At 43.3% G+C, this 21,168-nt stretch overlaps 1 protein-coding gene across 1 annotated transcript; it reads left to right on the forward strand.

Moving 5' to 3' along the window:
* The first annotated feature begins 1,425 nt into the window (after positions 1-1,425).
* On the forward strand, positions 1,426-19,671 carry si:ch73-60h1.1 (calcium/calmodulin-dependent protein kinase type IV). The gene is made up of 11 exons (XM_068725363.1): positions 1,426-1,621; positions 3,232-3,310; positions 4,470-4,532; positions 5,063-5,145; positions 6,053-6,125; positions 9,375-9,465; positions 12,110-12,184; positions 13,610-13,685; positions 13,992-14,118; positions 15,130-15,282; positions 15,539-19,671. The coding sequence occupies exons 1-11, from the start codon at positions 1,515-1,517 to the stop codon at positions 16,052-16,054; spliced, it is 1,443 nt and encodes a 480-aa protein (XP_068581464.1). The 5' UTR covers positions 1,426-1,514; the 3' UTR covers positions 16,055-19,671.
* Positions 19,672-21,168: the final 1,497 nt, after the last annotated feature.

Below are 21,168 nucleotides of genomic sequence, written 5' to 3' on the forward strand. Positions count from 1 at the left end.
TATATTAAATATGTGTGTTTATGTGGTGAAATATGAGATAATAAAGATCAGTGAAACACTTCCTGTGATTCATGTTTGTGTTCAAAACTATTGATCCTCATGACAGCTGAATATAGATAGAGATATAAATATATATATATATATATATATATATATATATATATATATATATATATTTATCTATATAAGTAAATATATATCTCTCTCTATATATATATAAATATATAGAGAGAGAGATATATTTATATATATTTATATTTGATTAACTTTTGTCCAATAATTTACAAATATTTTTCGGCTATAGTAACAAACATGTTCAGATTATTTGATTGATATGTTTTGGGGATTTATTTATTTATTATAAATATATTTATTTATATATTTATGAACGATGAATATAGATGTTAGTGGATCATGAAACCTTGTATCAGGTTATTTAAATAGGAGTCACACATGAATGTGACGGTGAATAAACAGATTAATAAACTTTATTAAATCATCTCACAGACAAACACAATGAACACAGGAAGAAACAAAAGACCTTTAACGGACACGTGACGTGTGTCAGAGTCAGAGTCGCGGGTTTGATTCCTGGATCAAAGCTCCAGATGTCTCCTCGTGTACATTTATGTATTTAGGTTATTTATGTATTTAGGTTGCCGACGAGGCTCCAGTGACCGACGGGCTGGCCGTCCAATCACAGCGCGGCTGGGCTCCCTACTGCGCTGTGATTAGTCGTTTTGGTGACGAGTGGGCGGGGCTATGAGATTACAGCATCTCCCTCTCTCCCTCTCTCTCTCTCTCTCTCTCTCTCTCTTTCTCTCTCTCTCTTTCTCTCTCTCTCTCTCTCTCTCTCTCTCTCTTTCTCTGCGGATCCATCGGACATCTGGATTCAAACCTCCGAGCACCACAAACACCGACGTCCCGCACCGAGCCCACCCCGGTTTCGCCGTCTGTTTCCCGCTGAAGACGCGCCCGGGCTCCGGTGTTGTTGTCTCGGGTCGGATCTCCACCGGGAGGCTGCAGGAGGGACCGCGTCTACCGGTGAAAACACGGAAATACGACCAAATCCCGGGAGGGGGTGTGATGGACTGAAGTGATCCGACGACCGGGTTTTATAGGCCCCGATGGGAGCTGCGACACATCTGGACCTGGTCCGTGTGCGTCCCGGTTCTGTCCTCAGTCTAGACTGAAGAGTCCAGATTTGATGTGTTTGTACTTTTTGTTTATCTAATAAAGAACCAGGTCCTGGTCCAGAGTTCTTCCTGCTGGTCTGGATTAAACCAGGTCCTGGTCCAGAGTTCCTCCTGCTGGTCTGGATTAAAGAAGCCCATCAGGATCATGAACCACCCCCCCTCTGCTCCTCTAATCTGGATTTAAATCTGAGAGCTGACCTGGTTTACTCTGCACGCCTGACCCGGTCTGAACCTCCCCCCCCCGGGTCCTGGTTGTGGTCTCGGACTCTAGTCCTGGTCCTACTCGGTCCTGGTGTTTGGGGGAGTTCTGCTGTTACCATGCCGACGTCCCGGCCTGGTTCGGCGCCGGTGGAGTTCTGGGTGGACGGGTCGAGGCGGGACGGGGCGGTGGAGGAGGTCTACACCCTGAGCTCTGAGCTGGGCAGGTCTGGACCACATTATTGGGGGGGGGTTACAGGGAGACGACGGGGTCCACGGGGTCCTCCTCAGGTCCTGAATTATCTGTGATAAACACACACGATAGGGGGGGCAGAGGTAGTCCTGTAGGACCGCACCTTCAGGACTGGGAACCAGTCACTGAACGTCCGGGTCAGATCAGTATGAACAGATTGATGGGGGGCTCTCTGTTATACTGGGGGGACAAAGATGGAGGTCTGAAGAGACAGTGTGAAGTGTTAAAGCTGCATTCTCTGTCCACCAGGGGGCGACTCCTCTGGTTGTATAGAAGTCTAGTCTAAAATGACTCTACTTCTCTCTTGATTTATTCCCTCAGTAAACATTGTAAACATGAGTTTATGGTCTCAATCTCTAGTTTACAGTCTTCTTCAATACAGCATGATGTTCATTTAGTACATTATGCTCCATTTAGAGTCAAACAGACCATAAAGAGGGGATGATTTAGGGGCTCCACTGGGTCACTGAGACAGGAGCTGATCTCTGGCACCTTGAACTTGTTGTGGGTCAGAACATTCTGAGCTCTGCTGTTAGAGTTTACAGGTGTACCTAATAAAGTGACCAGTGTGACATCATGATGATGGTCCATGAAACACAACAATCTTTGTTTCATTAGTTTTGGACCAAAAGAACTGCAGCTGTGAAAGTGACCCAACTGTTGTTTGTTGTTGTTGTTGTTGTTTACTGAAACAACAACATTCAACAACATTTCCCTGGAAACAGTAAAATGATGTCAGCAGTGAATTCAGAAACGTGTGAGCAGCTCTGTTACCAGGTGTCCTGTTGCCATGGAGACCGACCAGGACTGTGTCTTTGTGTGTATGTGTGTGAGTGTGTGTGTGTGAGTGAGTGTGTGTGTGGTTGCTCTTCAGATGGGTCTCTTTCCTCCATCTGTCCCAGCAGAATAACAGATCCCCCCTACACACACACACACACACTCACACACACACTCACACACACATACACACTTACACTCACACACACACACACACACTCACACACACACACACACACACACACACTTACACTCACACTCACACACACACACACACACTTACACTCACACACACATTTTAACAATTTATTTCTGTCCTAGAGAAGAACAGTGTTTTCACCGTCAGAGAGAATTTGTGTCAACATGACTTATCTAGTAGAAAGATGAGAAGACACAGTTTCTCCTGTTTGTGGCTCTGAAAAATGAAGTATTCAGGTCCTTTACTGCAGTAGAAAGACAAATACCACCCTGTGAACCAGTTCAGGTTCAACGCCGTGGTGTTGGACGTCGAGGCGTTCAGGTTCAACGCCGTGGTGTTGGACGTCGAGGCGTTCAGGTTCAACGCCGTGGTGTTGGACGTCGAGGCGTTCAGGTTCAACGCCGTGGTGTTGGACGTCGAGGCGTTCAGGTTCAACGCCGTGGTGTTGGACGTCGAGGCGTTCAGGGACAACGCCGTGGTGTTGGACGTCGGGGCGTTCAGGTTCAATGCCGTGGTGTTGGACGTCGGGGCGTTCAGGTTCAACGCCGTGGTGTTGGACGTCGAGGCGTTCAGGTTCATCATGGTGTTTGATCTTTTGTTTCTTTCAGAGGAGCAACCTCCATCGTGTATCGCTGTGAGGAGAAGCAGACTCACAAACCCTACGCTCTCAAAGTCCTCAAGAAAACGGTCAGTGTTGGAACCAGAGGTCAGAGATCATGATAAGGTTCCCTTCTGCCAACATCAGGAACCTGAGTCTAACTATAAGCTAACGGGAAGAGAAGCTAACCTAAGCTAATGGGGCAGAGACGCTAACTGTAAGATAACAGAACCTAGAAGCTAACTGGATTCGTGGCTTTATCTCACATTTAGTGATTCAGGCAACATGTTGTGGATTTATTGATCTGGGTTTTACTGAACAAAGCTGTAATTTAAATGAGAGGACTAGTATGTGTAGCTAACAAGACACATCATGTAAATAATATATCCATGTTTGTTTGTAATAATATTTGTTTTCATTTAGAAATAAATAACAAAAGAATTAAAAAGAAAAACAATACTTTCAATGGAGCTGGCTAGCAGTTTCCCCCTACTTCCAGTCAGTCCTTTCTCCGTTCTCTACACTGGCTCCCTGTAAGAGCTCATCCAGTTTAAGACTCTGGTGCTAGCCTACAGGGCAGTGAAAGGAACAGCTCCTTCCTATCTCCAGGCCACTGTCAAGCCTTACACCCCCGCCCGACCACTTCTCTCTGCTGCCTCGGGGCGATCGGTCGCCCCGTCGCTCAGAGGTCCTGGTGGCCGATCGACCCGATCACGTCTGTTTTCTGTCCTGGCCCCACAGTGGTGGAATGAACTTCCCACTGACGTCAGGACAGCAGAGTCGCTGCCCATCTTTCATCAGGCTGAAAACCCACCTCTTCAGGAAGTGCTACCCTGAGCCTTCCACTTAGCACTTATTGTATTCATACTAGCTTGTTGCACTTATTGTATTCGTATTACTTATAGCACTAACTGTTTCTCTTGTTTCTGTACTTTGGCTCTGAGTTATGCTCTGCTTCATGCTCTTAGATGCTTCTTTGGAAAAGGAAATGTACTTTTGACTTCTGGTGACTAGTAGTTCTTTTGATTACCAATGTTGATGCACTTATTGTAAGTCGCTTTGGATAAAAGCGTCTGCTAAATGACTAATGTAATGTAATGTGTGCTAAGCTAGGCTAACCACGTTTTGGACCTCATTGCTGACTTTAATAGTGTGAGTCAGTTTGTGTTACTGGACTTCAGAATCAACAGTCGGTGTTCCCCTTCTGTCTTTGAACTCAAGATGTTTACGTTGTTTCTTCTGTCGCAGATCGACAAGAAAATAGTTCGCACAGAAATTGGCGTCCTGCTGCGTCTTTCCCACCCAAACATTGTGAGTATGTTTCTCACTAATAATTCATTTCATTAACCAGTTGATGTCATTTGTGTTTTATATGTTTTATGTATTGTATGCATTTGGGATATTGTGATGGATTCTACAATTTGAGTGTTAGACCAACTTAAATCTCATGGATCCCTGTTGTCCTCTGTGAAGTTCAGGGACACTTGGTTCTTATGAATTAGGAGCTGGTTCTCCATCAGAACTGGTTCTCCATTAGAACAGGTTCTCCATCAAAACTGGTTCTCCACCACAGCAGGTTCTCCATTTCAACAGGTTCTTTATCAGAATGTTTCTCCAAACTGATTCTACACCAGGACAGGTTCACCATCAGAACAGGTTCTCCATTAGAACAGGTTCTCCATCACGATAGGTTCATTAGAACAGGTTCTCCATTAGAAGTCGTTCTCACTCAGAACAGGTTCCTGAGAGTTGTACCTTGTTCCTCTGGTTCTCCATAGAACAGGTTCTCCATCAGAACAGGTTCCTGAGAGTTGTATCTTGTTCCTTTGGTTATGTCTCAGATCCAGCTGAAGGAGATCTTTGAGACGGACACAGACATCGCTCTGGTGCTGGAGCTGGTGACGGGAGGAGAGCTGTTTGACAGGTATAATTTATTTATATTGTATCATATTATATAAATAACTGGTTCGGTTATGAATGAACATTATTACTAATACATTAACTTTATTAACATTATTACTAATACATTAACTTTATTAACATTATTACTAATACATTAACTTTATTAACATTATTACTAAAACATTAACTTTATTAACATTATTACTAAAACATTAACTTTATTAACATTACTACTAAAACATTAACTTTATTAACCTTATTACTAAAACTTTAACTTTATTAACATTATTACTAATACATTAACTTTATTAACATTATTACTAATACATTAACTTTATTAACATTATTACTAAAACATTAACTTTATTAACATTATTACTAAAACATTAACTTTATTAACATTACTACTAAAACATTAACTTTATTAACCTTATTACTAAAACTTTAACTTTATTAACATTATTACTAATACATTAACTTTATTAACATTACTACTAAAACATTAACTTTATTAACATTATTACTAAAACATTAACTTTATTAACATTATTACTAATACATTAACTTTATTAACATTATTACTAAAACATTAACTTTATTAACATTACTACTAAAACATAACTTTATTAACATTACTACTAAAACATTAACTTTATTAACATTATTATTAAAACATTAACTTTATTAACATTATTACTAAAACGTCAACATTTTTAACATTGTTACTAATACATTAACGTATTAATATTATTACTAACTCATTAACATTATTACTAATACACTAACATTATTAACATTATTGATAATGCATACTTAATTGCAGTAATTAGTTACTTTCCACCAGTGTTGGTCCCAGAATATAAAATGTAAAAACGTTGGTGAAAATGTAAATAAGCATGTCATATTTTGATCTGGTGTTCTTTCTGCAGGATCGTGGAGCGAGGTTACTACAGCGAGAGAGACGCCGCTCACGTCATCAAACAAATCCTGGAAGCTGTAGCGGTAAGACTGCTGCATTCAGTGTCTGTTCTCACTTTCAGTAAAATCCAGCACTGTCTGAGTGTCTGGTTATCGTCACAGTCAGAGTGGATCATCCAGCTCCATCCATCCCTGTGCTCATTAGATTACTGTTCACTTCCTCCATCTCAGTTCAATCTCTGCAGCTCCACACACTGAACCACTGTTCATGAGCCAGCTGCTAGTTACAGTTACTTCAGAGTTAGCTTCTGGTTAGCTTCTAACCTCTTCCCCCGCTTCTAGTCTTTGTGCTAAGCTAGGCTAAACATGAACCTCTATCTGAACTAGACACACCGAGAGGAAACTGATCTCCACCTGAATAATGTGGCAGGATTTCATTACCTGTTGTACTGTTCTTTTAAGGTTTACTAAATGGTTTAGTGTTCCTTTAAGGATCACTAATCGGTGTACTGTTCCTTTAATGATCATCAATGTTGTACTGTTCCTTTAAGGTTCTCTGAATGTTGTACTGTTCCTTTAAGGTTCACTAAATGGTGCACTGTTCCTTTTACATTACATTACAGTCATTTTAGCAGACGCTTTTATCCAAAGCGATTTACAATTCAGATTCTATCACATTCCTACATCCCTGGTTGCAGTAGTTGGTTACTTTAGTTGTAGTAGTTGGTTACTTTAGTTGTAGTAGTTGGTTGCATTGGTTGCACTAGTTGGTTGAGTTGGTTATAGTAGTTGGTTGGATTGGTTGCAGTAGTTGGTTACTTTAGTTGTAGTAGTTGGTTGCATTGGTTGTAGTAGTTGGTTGCATTGATTGCAGTAGTTGGTTGCGTTGGTTGTAGTAGTTGGTTGCGTTGGTTGCAGTAGTTGGTTGGATTGGTTGCAGTAGTTGGTTACTTTAGTTGTAGTAGTTGGTTGCATTGGTTGCACTAGTTGGTTGTGTTGGTTGTAGTAGTTGATTGGATTGGTTGCAGTAGTTGGTTACTTTAGTTGTAGTAGTTGGTTGCATTGGTTGCACTAGTTAGTTGTGTTGGTTGTAGTAGTTGGTTGCATTGATTGCAGTAGTTGGTTGCGTTGGTTGTAGTAGTTGGTTGCGTTGGTTGCAGTAGTTGGTTGGATTGGTTGCAGTAGTTGGTTACTTTAGTTGTAGTAGTTGGTTGCATTGGTTGCACTAGTTGGTTGTGTTGGTTGTAGTAGTTGGTTGCATTGGTTGCACTAGTTGGTTGAGTTGGTTGTTGTAGTTGGTTGGATTGGTTGCAGTAGTTGGTTACTTTAGTTGTAGTTGTTTGCATTGGTTGCAGTAGTTGATTGCGTTTGTTGCAGTAGTTGGTTGGATTGATTGCAGTAGTTGGTTACTTTAGTTGTAGTAGTTGGTTGCAGTAGTTGGTTGCATTGGTTGCAGTAATTGGTTACTTTAGTTGTAGTAGTTGGTTGCATTAGTTGCAGTAATTGGTTACTTTAGTTGTAGTCGTTGGTTACATTAGTTGTAGTAGTTGTAGTAGTTGGTTGCGTTGGTTGCAGTAGTTGGTTGCATTGGTTGCAGTAGTTGATTGGATTGGTTGCAGTAGTTGGTTGCGTTGGTTGCGTTGGTTGTAGTAGTTGGTTGCGTTGGTTGCAGTAGTTAGTTGCATTGGTTGCAGTAGTTGGTTGCGTAGGTTGCAATAGTTGGTTGCTTTAGTTGTAGTAGTTGGTTACATTAGTTGTAGTAGTTGTAGTAGTTGGTTGCGTTGGTTGCAGTAGTTGGTTGCATTGGTTGCAGTAGTTGATTGGATTGGTTGCAGTAGTTGGTTGCGTTGGTTGCAGTAGTTGGTTGCGTTGGTTGTAGTAGTTGGTTGCGTTGGTTGCAGTAGTTAGTTGCATTGGTTGCAGTAGTTGGTTGCGTAGGTTGCAATAGTTGGTTGCGTTGGTTATAGTAGTTGGTTGCGTTGGTTGCAGTAGTTGGTTGCGTGGGTTGCAGTAGTTGGTTGCATTGGTTGCAGTAGTTGATTGGATTGGTTGCAGTTGTTGGTTGGATTGGTTGCAGTAGTTGGTTGCATTGGTTGCAGTAGTTAGTTGCATTGGTTGCAGTAGTTGGTTGTGTTGGTTGTATTAGTTAGTTGGATTGGTTGCAGTAGTTGGTTGGATTGGTTGCAGTTGTTGGTTGGATTGGTTGCAGTAGTTTGTTGCGTTGGTTGCAGTAGTTAGTTGCATTGGTTGCAGTAGTTGGTTGGATTGGTTGCAGTAGTTAGTTGCATTGGTTGCAGTAGTTGGTTGGATTGGTTGCAGTAGTTGGTTGGATTGGTTGCAGTAGTTGGTTGCAGTAGTTAGTTGGATTGGTTGCAGTAGTTAGTTGGATTGGTTGCAGTAGTTGGTTGCGTTGGTTGCAGTAGTTAGTTGGATTGGTTGCAGTAGTTAGTTGCATTGGTTGCAGTAGTTGGTTGCGTTGGTTGCAGTAGTTAGTTGGATTGGTTGCAGTAGTTAGTTGCATTGGCTGCAGTAGTTGGTTGCGTTGGTTGCAGGTGTTTCTTGCAGTAGCGTTGTTGCTCACAGCAGCAGCAGGTCTCTTATGTAACAGCAGCTTCCATCCTGCTGCTGAACAGATTAAAACCAGAGGATTAATAAACACACACACATAAATATAAACACACAAATATAAACACACACACACATAAACACAATCTGACCACAGCTGACCTACATCTACCACGCAGAGAAACATACGCATGTGTGTGTATGTGTGTGTATAAGGATTACAGTACAGTTGTATTTGCTGTATCACATGTGTGTGTGTGCGGCATTAATCTGCAGCGCAGAAACATCCTACAGCCCTTGAACACACCAACATCTTTTTTCCACCAATTTCCAAAACTCTGGGTCGTGACCCCACAAGTTCTATGTTCACAGCGTTTCTCTTAAGAGGAGAGACGAGCTGCAACTAAACATCTCCGGTATTTATGCTCACGTTGTCTCCATGAACATTATGCAAATGAGACAAATAACAGATTAAGAGACGTCTGTTCTGTTGAAATAAAGTCTACATCAGCTGATCTGAGGAGAGGAAGTGAGTGTTCACAGCAGGGGATGCTGGGAGCTGGAGGAAGAGGCCATCTGTCAGTCCGTCCTGCCAAATCCCCCCCCCCCCCCACACACACACACACACACACACACACACACCTCAACCCCCCTCCCCAACCCCACCTCCGGCACCTACAGCTGACCTCCAGGCTTCTCATTTGCTGACTTTAATGTACTAACAGAACATGGAGCAGCTTCTAAAGTTGGAGTCTTTGTGTGTTTCAGTATCTCCATGAGAACGGAGTCGTGCATCGAGACCTCAAACCGGAGAACCTCCTGTACGCTGACCTGTCTCTGGACGCTCCGCTGAAGATTGGTAACGAGCCGACGCCCACCTTCACCCTCTGACTCCTTCACCCTCTGACTCCTTCACCCTCACCCTCTGACTCCTTCATTCTCTGACTCCTTCACCCTCTGACTCCTTCATTCTCTGAATCCTTTATTCACTGACTCCTTCACCCTTCATTCTCTGACTCCTTCACCCTCTGACTCCTTCATTCTCTGACTCCTTCGCCCTCTGACTCCTTCATTCTCTGACTCCTTCACCCTCTGACTCCTTCACCCTCTGACTCCTTCACCCTCTGACTCCTTCATTCTCTGACTCCTTCACCCTCACCCTCTGACTCCTTCACCCTCTGACTCCTTCATTCTCTGACTCCTTCACTTTCTGACTCCTTCACTCTCTGACTCCTTCACTTTTTGACTCCTTCACCCTCTGACTCCTTCACCCTCTGACTCCTTTGCTCTCTGACTCCTTCACCCTCTGACTCTTTCGCCCTCTGACTCCTTCATTCTCTGACTCCTTCACTCTCTGACTCCTTCACTTTCTGACTCCTTCACCTACTGACTCCTTCACTCGTTGACTCCTTCACCCTCTGACTCCTTCACCCTATGACTCCTTCGCTCTCTGACTCCTTCACCTTTTGACTCCTTCACCCTCTGACTCCTTCACTCTCTGACTCCTTCACTCTCTGACTCCACCTTTTGACTCCTTCACCCTCTGACTCCTTCACTCTGACTCCTTCACTCTCTGACTCCATCTTCTGACTCCTTCACTCTCTGACTCCTTCACCCTCTGACTCCTTCACCCTCAACCTCTGACTCCTTCACCCTCTGACTCCTTCACTCTGTGACTCTCTCACCCTCTAACTCCTTCACCCTCTGACTCCTTCACCCTATGACTCCTTCGCTCTCTGACTCCTTCACCTTTTGACTCCTTCACCCTCTGACTCCTTCACTCTCTGACTCCTTCACCCTCTGACTCTTTCGCCCTCTGACTCCTTCATTCTCTGACTCCTTCACTTTCTGACTCCATTCTCTGACTCCTTCACTTTCTGACTCCTTCACCTACTGACTCCTTCACTCGTTGACTCCTTCACCCTCTGACTCCTTCACCCTATGACTCCTTCGCTCTTTGACTCCTTCACCTTTTGACTCCTTCACCCTCTGACTCCTTCACCCTCTGACTCCTTCACTCTCTGACTCCTTCACTCTCTGACTCCATCTTCTGACTCCTTCACTCTTTGACTCCTTCACCCTCTGACTCCTTCACCCTCAACCTCTGACTCCTTCACCCTCTGACTCCTTCACTCTGTGACTCTCTCACCCTCTAACTCCTTCACCCTCTAACTCCTTCACTCTCTGACTCCTTCACTTTCTGACTCCTTCACCCTCTAACTCCTTCACCCTCTGACTCCTTCACTCTGTGACTCTCTCACCCTCTAACTCCTTCACCCTCTAACTCCTTCACTCTCTGACTCCTTCACTTTCTGACTCCTTCACCCTCTAACTCCTTCACTCTCTGACTCCTTTGCCCTCTGAGTCCTTCGCTCTCTGACTCCTTTGCCCTCTGACTCCTTTGCCCTCTGACTCCTTCAGTCTCTGACTCCTTCACCCTCTGACTCTTTCACCCTCTGACTCCTTCACCCTCTGACTCCTTCACCCTCTGACTCCTTCGCTCTCTGACTCCTTCACCCTCTGACTCCTTCACTCTCTGACTCCTTCACCCTCTGACTCCTTCACCCTCTGACCTCTCTGTAGATCTAATGGTGACAAGAAGGGAAATAACCTTAACTGAACCTCAGCTTGTGATCTGAGGTTATAAATATATTTATCATATAAATATAAACTTTACTGAAACACAAATCATCTCAAACAAACCCTGCAGATGTTACAGCCAACAGGAGCTGACATACCGAGCCGGTTGTATTCACGTCTGGTGTACGTTTGATTTGTTTCCTTTGAAGCAAACAGAAGAAGAGCTTTTGTTTGAGCTGAAGACAAACAGATTCTACCCACAGTAGTAACAGTTGGGAAGTCATGGTGGAGAATCAGATGTTACCATATCATTTAACATCATATTACATATTCATCACATATTAACGTCCACACAGACGGAGGAAAATGTAAATGATTTAGATTTGTGTTGTAAAGTAAAAGAACCTCAAAATGGTACTTGAGGACAGTACTTAAGTACATGTACTTAGTTACATTACACCAATTCATCTGGAGATAAGAGGGGAGAACAAGTCATATTTATCCCCCTTCTATGTTGTCCAATGCAAGCTGACCTCGTAATGCTGCTAATTCTGACAGCACCTGAAGGCAGCATCATGGTTTGAGCTCAGTGAGAACAGAACAACATGGCCGACTCGTTACCCGGTCCCGTTATCCGTCGGTGTGTCGGCCTCCAGATGGCCGGTGGGCCTCCAGCTAACAGTTTCAGATGGAAGCAGCTCTCGCTCAGAGAGACTCTCCACCACCAACACCTCCCTTTGGTTCAGAGACTCTCTCCTCCTCCACATTCTCACCCCCTCACTTCACTTTAAATAGAAACAGGAAACAGCAGAAACACCTCGATGCAAGAAACAGCTTTTTATCTCAAAACCCCAACAGCTAAAAACAAAACAATGAATCATATGTTAGAATCCACTTCTCATCTGAACTTCCTCCTCTTACAGCCGACTTTGGTCTTTCCAAAATCATCGATGACCAGGTGACCATGAAGACCGTCTGTGGCACGCCGGGGTACTGTGGTGAGTTCAAGACCTCTACGACTACGTGATCGTAAGAGTAGTATGTAATGGTGTAGTAGGAGTAGTACATGATGAAGTAGCAGTAGTAAATGGTGTAGTAGCAGTGGTATATTGGTGTACTACAAGTAAATGGTATAGTAATGTAGTAGATGGTGTAGTAACAGTACTAGATTGTGTAGTAACAGCAGTAACTGGTGTAGTAACAGTAGTAGATGGTGTAGTAACAGTAGTAGATGGTGTAGTAGTAGATGGTGTAGTAACAGTAGTAGATGGTGTAGTAGTAGATTGTGTAGTAACAGTAGTAAATGGTGTAGTAACAGTAGTAAATGGTGAAGTAACAGTAGTAAATGGTGAAGTAACAGTAGTAGATGGTGTAGTAACAGTAGTATATGGTGTAGTAACAGTAGTAAATGGTGTAGTAACAGTAGTAGATGGTGTAGTAACAGTAGTAGATGGTGTAGTAACAGTAGTATATGGTGTAGTAACAGTAGTAAATGGTGAAGTAACAGTAGTAAATGGTGAAGTAACAGTAGTAAATGGTGAAGTAACAGTAGTAGATGGTGTAGTAACAGTAGTACATGTTGTAGTAACACTAGTACATGTTGTAGTAACATTAGTAGATGTTGTAGTAACAGTAGTATATGGTGTAGTAACAGTAGTAAATGGTGTAGTAACAGTAGTAGATGTTGTAGTAACAGTAGTAGATGGTGTAGTAACAGTAGTAAATGATGTAGTAACAGTACTAGATTGTGTAGTAACAGCAGTAACTGGTGTAGTAACAGTAGCAGATGGTGTAGCAGTAGATGGTGTAGTAACAGTAGTAGATGGTGTAGTAGTAGATTGTGTAGTAACAGTAGTAAATGGTGAAGTAACAGTAGTAGATGGTGTAGTAACAGTAGCAGATGGTGTAGCAGTAGATGGTGTAGTAACAGTAGTAGATGGTGTAGTAGTAGATTGTGTAGTAACAGTAGTAAATGGTGAAGTAACAGTAGGAAATGGTGAAGTAACAGTAGTAAATGGTGTAGTAACAGTAGTATATGGTGTAGTAACAGTAGTAGATGGTGTAGAAACAGTAGTATATGGTGAAGTAACAGTAGTAAATGGTGTAGTAACAGTAGTAGATGGTGTAGTAACAGTAGTACATGTTGTAGTAACAGTAGTACATGTTGTAGTAACAGTAGTAGATGGTGTAGCAACAGTAGTAGATGGTGTAGTAACAGTAGTATATGTTGTAGTACATGTTGTAATACATGGTATAGATGGTATATTGTCCGTTGTAGGTGTGTTTAATGACCTGCGTTGCTCTGATGTCTGTCAGCGGGCAGCGGTGCGTTCACTGCAGCTGCTGCTCTGTGGGGTATCACAATACTCTCAGTTAGAGCTTCTGTCAGCCATCTGTTGGCTAACGGGCTCCTCTGCCTGCAGCTCCAGAGATCCTGCGGGGAAACGCTTACGGCCCTGAGGTGGACATGTGGTCGGTGGGCGTCATCCTCTACATCCTGTGAGTCCACTCACACCTCCTACCAGTCCCATGAAGGGGTTGAGTACTGACTCAATCCTGATATCTAACTTTTATGGTCCTCCGTCTGTCTCATAACAGCGATGACATCATGTGAAACACTGCTTCCTGTTTATCTGTTACTGTGTTAGTGTTGGTTTAAAGTCATTAAGCTATAGAGGTTATTCTCTAATTGATTAATCTAAAAAGACTACGTCTAGTAATGTTTGTTCACGAGCTAACCTCTTGAAATACAGCCTCATTATGTACTATGAGTACTTGTACCATCTACTGCGTCCTGTTCCCCAGACTCTGTGGGTTCGAGCCCTTCTTTGACCCGAGGGGGGATCAGTACATGTACAGTCGAATCCTCAACTGCGACTATGAGTTTGTGTCTCCGTGGTGGGACGACGTCTCCCTCAATGCCAAGGATCTGGTGAGTTCCTCTGATCCCGTGGACATCCTGACATGAAGCACTCAAATGTCTTATTAATTAAATCAACCACCATGTATCAAGTCTTGCTTGAATGTTTTTTTTTCTTGAATAACTTAGACTTGTTCTGCACTAGACTTAGACTTAGACTTGACGTGTCTCAAAAGACTTGACTTGTACTTGTTTGGTCTGGAATGTGCTGTAAACCTGGACTGGTCTGAAGAAACATTCTTTTATCATTTCAGACTTGACTTAGACTTTTTCTCAAGTGGCCTGGACCTCTGGAATAACTTTGACTTCTCAAATGACACAATACTTGACTTGGACTTTAAAGGAGTTAAGAGTTTAACGATAACTTGTCTGAAATGGCTCGACACTACAGTTGAACTTGTCTGGAATCCCTAAAGACTCGTCTTTGACTTGATTTGTTTTGTGTCAAATGGCTTGACTTTGTTCTGGATGTTTGTTTGGACTTGTTTCAGGACGTGTCTTTGATGCATCTTGTAGGACTTTTGCTTAACTTCGGTCGGTGTTGAATGACTTGGACGTGTTCTTGATCAACTTAAGACTGGAACCGTACCTTTGTCAAATGGTTTGAGGCTTGACTTGGACTTGTTTTTGGATAACTAAGGTTTGTTTGGAACCACTTGAGACCTGACTCGTCTCTGATGATCTCCTACTTGACTTTGACTTGTCCTAAAGGAGTTTGAACTGAACTTGAACTAGTCTGGGATGTCTTCAGACTTGACTTGAATGTCTCAAGAATTAACAGCTTGATTCTCAACTAGTATGGGTCTCACATGACTTAGACCTGCCTTTCAGGGCTCAAGACTTAACGTGGACTTGTCTTGAATACCTTGAGACTTACCTTTGAAATGTCCTGGACTTGTGTGAAGAAACTTGAGACTTGACTTGACCTCTGAGTTCTTCCCTTCTGGACAGGCGGTTCTGAACTCGATCCTGACCCTGTTCATCCTGACCCTGTTCATAGTGACCCTGTTTATCTGTCTGCAGGTCAGTAAGCTGATCGTCCTCGACCCTCTGAAGCGCCTCAGTGTCCGGGAGGCCTTGCAGCACCCCTGGGTGCTGGGCAAAGCCGCCCGCTTCTCCCACATGGACACCGCCCAGAGGAAGCTACAGGAGTTCAACGCTCGTCGTAAACTAAAGGTGAGAACAGCGTCTTAGAGAAGACCTTTTGAGCGGAACGAGAGCTCAAAGGGCTGATCAAACTCTTTACGAATGTCCCTGTAAAGAGTTGTTGATGTGAGGCCTCCTATTCATGAGGAGTCAGGATCCTCCTCTGTTAGTGTTTTGAGTGTGAAGATCTGAAATCTTCAGGTTCTTCTTTACGTTGAGTTCTAGAGGAGTGTTCTCAGTGAGCAGTACATCGACCGAATGCTAACAGCCTAACATGTGTCGACAGGCTGCCATGAAGGCCGTCGTGGCCACCAGTCGGATGCACGAGGGTTCGCGGCGTCGCACCGACAGCTGTGAGATTCCAGGTTCGGGGACTTCGAGGCAGAGCAGCATGCAGCAGGACCCGCCTCCTGAGTCAACAAGCCCCACCCCTGCGGACAAAGAAGAAGCCGCACCCCCAGATCAACAGTCGCCACACGAAGACGAATCAAAGCCCGCCGACCAAAGTGCCCTCAGCCCCTCCCCTCCTCACAGCCCCAAACCACCCAGCTCTGATGTCACACCCACAGGCTCCGCCCCCACCAGACCGCCGCTGCGGGCCGACGGGCTGCGACAGGCGTCCGTCGTCCCCAAAATCAAGCCGGTGAAGCCACGACCGCCACAGAAGAGCTGCTCCATGGTAGAGCCCGCCTCCAGGGTCGAGGCCCCGCCCACACCGCCCACGCCTCCGAGTCCCAGCAGCCTCAGCAACGGCTTCACGCCGGGGGCGGTGTCCGCCAGTAAGACTGCCCACTGCCAGTGATCAGCTGACAGACAGGACAGAGACACAACCACTCAAATATTCAGCCTTCCATCTTTACGAACATCTAAAATCATTTAATGGGACCAAATTAACCTAAAATATCTGCATCATCTAACATTTAACATTTAACTTCCACTTCTGTAGCTCTGCTGCTACGCTAACATGCTAACATGCTACGTACCCACTGAGGGTTTGTTGGGTATTTCTTCTGTTTTTACTGGTTTCAGAACAGAGGGATGATTCAGGATATGAAGACAGAAAAGCTTTTGTTCCACATCAGGACTTACAAGTTAGCGCTACCTTACGTTAGCGGTTGCTGGTTAGCGGTTGCTGTGGTAAGAAAAACTACCAAACGCTCAAAGAAAACGGCCTTTTTAGGGCCTAATATGGACATAAAGAAATGTTTACATGATTTAGATTGTGTTATGTAACTACCACAAAATATTTCTCTTTCATCAAATACTTTTTTACGAGTTTTTAAAACTGAAAAAATGTTATCTGCAAGAAAAGACATGTTTTTACTATGTCTTTGTAAATATATTAGATTATTATGTCATAAACAGTAATTCTTTAAACATTTATAAAACTCTTAATCACATGAAAGGTACTTTACTGTCACAAACTACAGACAACAAAGAGAACTAACTCGGGCTGCTTCAGTCCAGCTAGCATCGCTAAGCTAGCATGCTAGCATCGCTAAGCTAGCATGCTAGATTATATTTGGCTCAGCAGTTAGCATGCCAGATAGCTTGGAGATACTTTGATATTGTACCCTCATAAATCATCACAGAGCATCTTTAACCTTGTTTATTATCACTTTTAAACTCCTCAAATCAAACTAAAATGGAGTCTCTTGCTGTTCGGTGGCTCTTCTTACCACAGAAACCCATAAACCACCATGTTGGTATCTGGATAGGTTCACGTTTACAGCTGCTGTTAAAGGATTATTATGGTCTGTGTCGACCTTTCACACCTCGTCTGGTTAAATGAAAAAGAACTGCCCGACGGAACAGTCCAGATGGATCTGAACTTTGGTTGTGAGAACTGAGAAATAAAACGGTTACCGGACGGAAAGATTGTCAAGAAATAGTTCCAGCTCATAACCCGTCAGGTTGTGGTGGGTTTATTTTAGATCTTCACCTTCTTTGTTCTTCTTCTCCTTCTTCTTGTTCTTCTCCTTCGTCTTCTTCTTTTCTTCTTCTACTTTTTCCTTCTTTTTTTTCTTTTTCTTCTTCTTCTTCACCTTCTTGATCTTCTTGTTATTTTTCTTCTTCTTCTTTTGGGACTGAAGGAGACTTTTTCCTTGGACGCTCAGGACGGAGCCGATTGATTGTATCTCATTAAACTTTATTGAACACGGTGTGAAGGACACGGACAAAGAGAGCTTCTTCTTCTTCTTCTTCTGCATCCCTTTACGTTTTCGGCTTCAGACGAACTCTGAGAAACACGACGCTTCTGTTTCAGTTTGAAGAGACGATGAGCTTTGATCTTTTTTATTTTTCAACCCTTTCTACTCGTGACTGTTGACTTTGTTCTGCAGCGTGATGAGTAGATTCAGTGTGTAGTTCAGTGACGTGTTGTGTTTGTGAGCGTTTAGTAAAACAGTGTTGTTTACACTTTAATCAGCAGTGATGGTGACGATGATGGTGACGATGATGGTCTCCTGTTTGCACTGTACATATTTGGGTTAAAGATAATTACTGACACAGACCCCCACAACAAATATCAAATGTTTCCTTTGACCTGATCTGAAACCACACGTTCTACCTCTCTCTGTACGAGGGCTTCCACACTTTACTTTGAAAAAAGGACGCAGACGTCCTGTCGAGCCCAGCGGGCCGAGAAAAACGCTCACAATCTACGGTGGCCTGGACAGACCAAACAGAAGCAAACAGTAGAGTTCAGTTCTTAACTGGCAAGAAATACACAGAGGGACATATTTTATACTACAACACCACAGTCACTGAGGTATTTATACACATAATCTACAGGTGCTGTTTTCTGCATTTCTAATTTACCACCGTTTCATATTTGTAACAGTCAGAAAAAACAACACGGTTTGTTCCTATCAGCGTGATCAATAAGAGAGAATCTGAGAGCTTTTTGTTCCGTCTGAGCCACCGTAGACGAACTCTCTTTAAAGAGGAACCAAAACCTCCAGAACCCTTCAGAACCTTGGCCCTTCTTTAGCCCCACCCCTCTCTAACACCGCCCACTTTTAGCATTGTATCAAATGCAAATGCAGTAAATAAAAAGCTTAAATTGTTTTAACTCTGGCCAGCAGGGGGGGCTGAAGCCTTCTCTCACTAGTGCGTCGTAACAAAACTAAAAGCTCTGTGATTGGTCGATTCCAACGTCAGTTTTAGAGAAGTTGACTCTGTGGTTTGGTTCCTCTTTAAATAATGTGGTAAAAACAAAACGTCAGTTACAGCTGGACGCAGCGCTCACCTGTCCTCAGGTGTTCGCCTGTCCACAGCGTCTACCTGTCCTCAGGTGTTCGCCTGTCCACAGCGTCTACCTGTCCTCAGGTGTTCACCTGTCCACAGTGTTCACCTGTCCACGGGTGTTCACCTGTCCACAGTGTTCACCTGTACTCAGGTGTTCACCTGTCCACAGTGTTCACCTGTCCTCATGTGTTCACCTGTCCACAGCGTCTACCTGTCCTCAAGTGTTCACCTGTCCACAGTGTTCACCTGTCCTCAGGTGTTCGCCTGTTCACAGCGTCTACCTGTCCTCAAGTGTTCACCTGTCTACAGTGTTCGCCTGTCCTCAGGTGTTCACCTGTCCACAGCGTCTACCTGTCCTCAGGTGTTCGCCTGTCCACAGTGTTCGCCTGTCCTCAGGCCTGTCCACAGTGTTCGCCTGTCCACAGTGTTCACCTGTCCTCAGGTGTTCGCCTGTCCACAGCGTCTACCTGTCCTCAGGTGTTCACCTGTCCACAGTGTTCACCTGTCCTCAGGTGTTTGCCTGTTCACAGCGTCTACCTGTCCTCAAGTGTTCACCTGTCTACAGTGTTCGCCTGTCCTCAGGTGTTCTTCTGTCCACAGTGTTCACCTGTCCACAGTTTATAACTTCTTGCCAATGGAAGTACCTGGATAGCTGTCCTGGTAGAAAGCATGTACTCTGTATATTTGTTTACATCTATACTCTTATTCTGTAAAAACATGAATATTTTGCTTCTATTAATCTTGACTTCTGAGGGACAGTGGGGGGGTCGAGGTGGGCGGGGCTAAACTGTAAGAGGTGTTTGTTTTGTGTTTGCTGAGTGAACTCGTACCTTTTGATTATTTTGAAGGATGACGTATAACGTGAGAGCTGTAACATGTGTATCTCTGCATGTATTATTTACTGTTGATCAGATCAGATTAATGAGCAGGATTCTACTTCACATGTAAACAATAGTTGAACCAGTCGCGGCTTCTGTCGTTCTTCTTCTGGAGGAAACAACGGATTCACCGGCTATCACACTTTATTGTATTTAAATGTATTTATTCATTCAATGGCTCAGTTTTACTTTCTGTACATTTCACTTTGTGAAAGTTTAAATGCTCCTTTACTCCTCCAGGAATACAGATAATCATTCATTTCATTAATATGATTAAAATATGAAGTCATCAGCTGTTTTAAGATGATCGTTTTGAATGTAAAACAGACATAAAGTTCATGAATGATGACATAATGCATAAGTGTCCATTGATCAGCTGCTCAGCCTGGACTGAGTCACAGACAGTCCTGTGAGCAGAGCTTCTGTCTGTAAACTCGTCTTTCCTGGATCGTCCCGCACCAGTATGTGGACCTGGACCTCCAGTCTGCTGCTGGCACCTCCCACACTGAAGTGGCGCTGTAGGCTCCGCCCCCATCTGACCTCGTCCATGACACGTGTGATGATGTCACCGCCGTGTCATCGACCCACCACACGACATCCTGCAGAGGTGAGTTTAATCCAGTGAGGATGCAGACCAGCAGGTGAGCAGATTCTGGATCTCGAGAGAACGGGACAGACGATAAAATCTGAACTGACGGACCAGAACCTGCAGACAGGTGTGGACAAAATAATAAGAACAATGTTTATTTATGAAACACTTTCAAAACATTGCAACCGGATGTATGTCCGGATAAAGCTGACGTTTTATTCCTGTTCTCTTGCTTTGCTCATATTGAGGACTTGATTTTCCACCAGAGTCAGAACTTCAGAGGACACATCAGCTTCTCTGTATGAACTGTGAACTAAGTCAATCAAGCAACCACAAAGAGACACAAAACAACCACAAAGAGACACAAACAAACCACAAAGAGACACAAAACAGACACAAAGAGACACAAAACAACCACAAAACAACCACAAAGAGACACAAAACAGACACAAAACAACCACAAAGAAACACAAAACAACCACAAAGAGACACAAAACAGACACAAAGAGACACAAAACAGACACAAAGAGACACAAAACAAACACAAAGAGACACAAAACAGACACAAAGAGACACAAAACAAACACAAAACAACCACAAAGAGACACAAAACAACTACAAAGAGACACAAAACAAACTAAACAACCACAAAGAGACACAAAACAACTACAAAGAGACACAAAACAACCACAAAGAGACACAAAACAACTACAAAGAGACACAAAACAAACTAAACAACCACAAAGAGACACAAAACAACTACGAAGAGAGTCAAAACTTATTTGTAGCTTTCTCTTGATGATCATAATTTGTTCCAGTTGTTTTGATCGTCTCATTTTATCTCGTATGTTTTGGAGCCTATACCCTCTGTCTCGTTAGGGTGATGATGATGAAAATGATCATCTTCATCACAATCGGCTGCTTCTTCATCACCGTCAACCAGCAGCTGAGTCTCACCACTGAAGACCACGGAGAAGGAGACCGACGACTGTCTGCTGGGCCGAGAGCCAACACAGCAACATCTACAGCAGGAAACACAATATACAAAATATATATATATATATATATATATATATATATATATATATATGCGGTCACAATATACATTATATATATATACGGTCACAATACACATAATATATATATATATACGGACACAATATACATTATATATACGGTCACAATATACATAATATATAT

Source organism: Cebidichthys violaceus, unplaced genomic scaffold (assembly GCF_023349555.1).
Source record: "Cebidichthys violaceus isolate CVI_PGR_0920_01 unplaced genomic scaffold, fCebVio1.0.p SCAF_35, whole genome shotgun sequence".
Classification (NCBI taxonomy): Eukaryota; Metazoa; Chordata; class Actinopteri; order Perciformes; family Stichaeidae; genus Cebidichthys; species Cebidichthys violaceus.

Excerpts from the sequence above, each read along its gene's own strand:
- si:ch73-60h1.1 (XM_068725363.1), top strand. The coding sequence starts at position 1,515 with ATGCCGACGTCCCGGCCTGGTTCGGCGCCGGTGGAGTTCTGGGTGGAC. Across the intron at positions 3,311-4,469 it reads TCAAAGTCCTCAAGAAAACG|ATCGACAAGAAAATAGTTCG; the intron begins GTCAGTGTTGGA and ends CTTCTGTCGCAG. Across the intron at positions 4,533-5,062 it reads GTCTTTCCCACCCAAACATT|ATCCAGCTGAAGGAGATCTT; the intron begins GTGAGTATGTTT and ends GTTATGTCTCAG.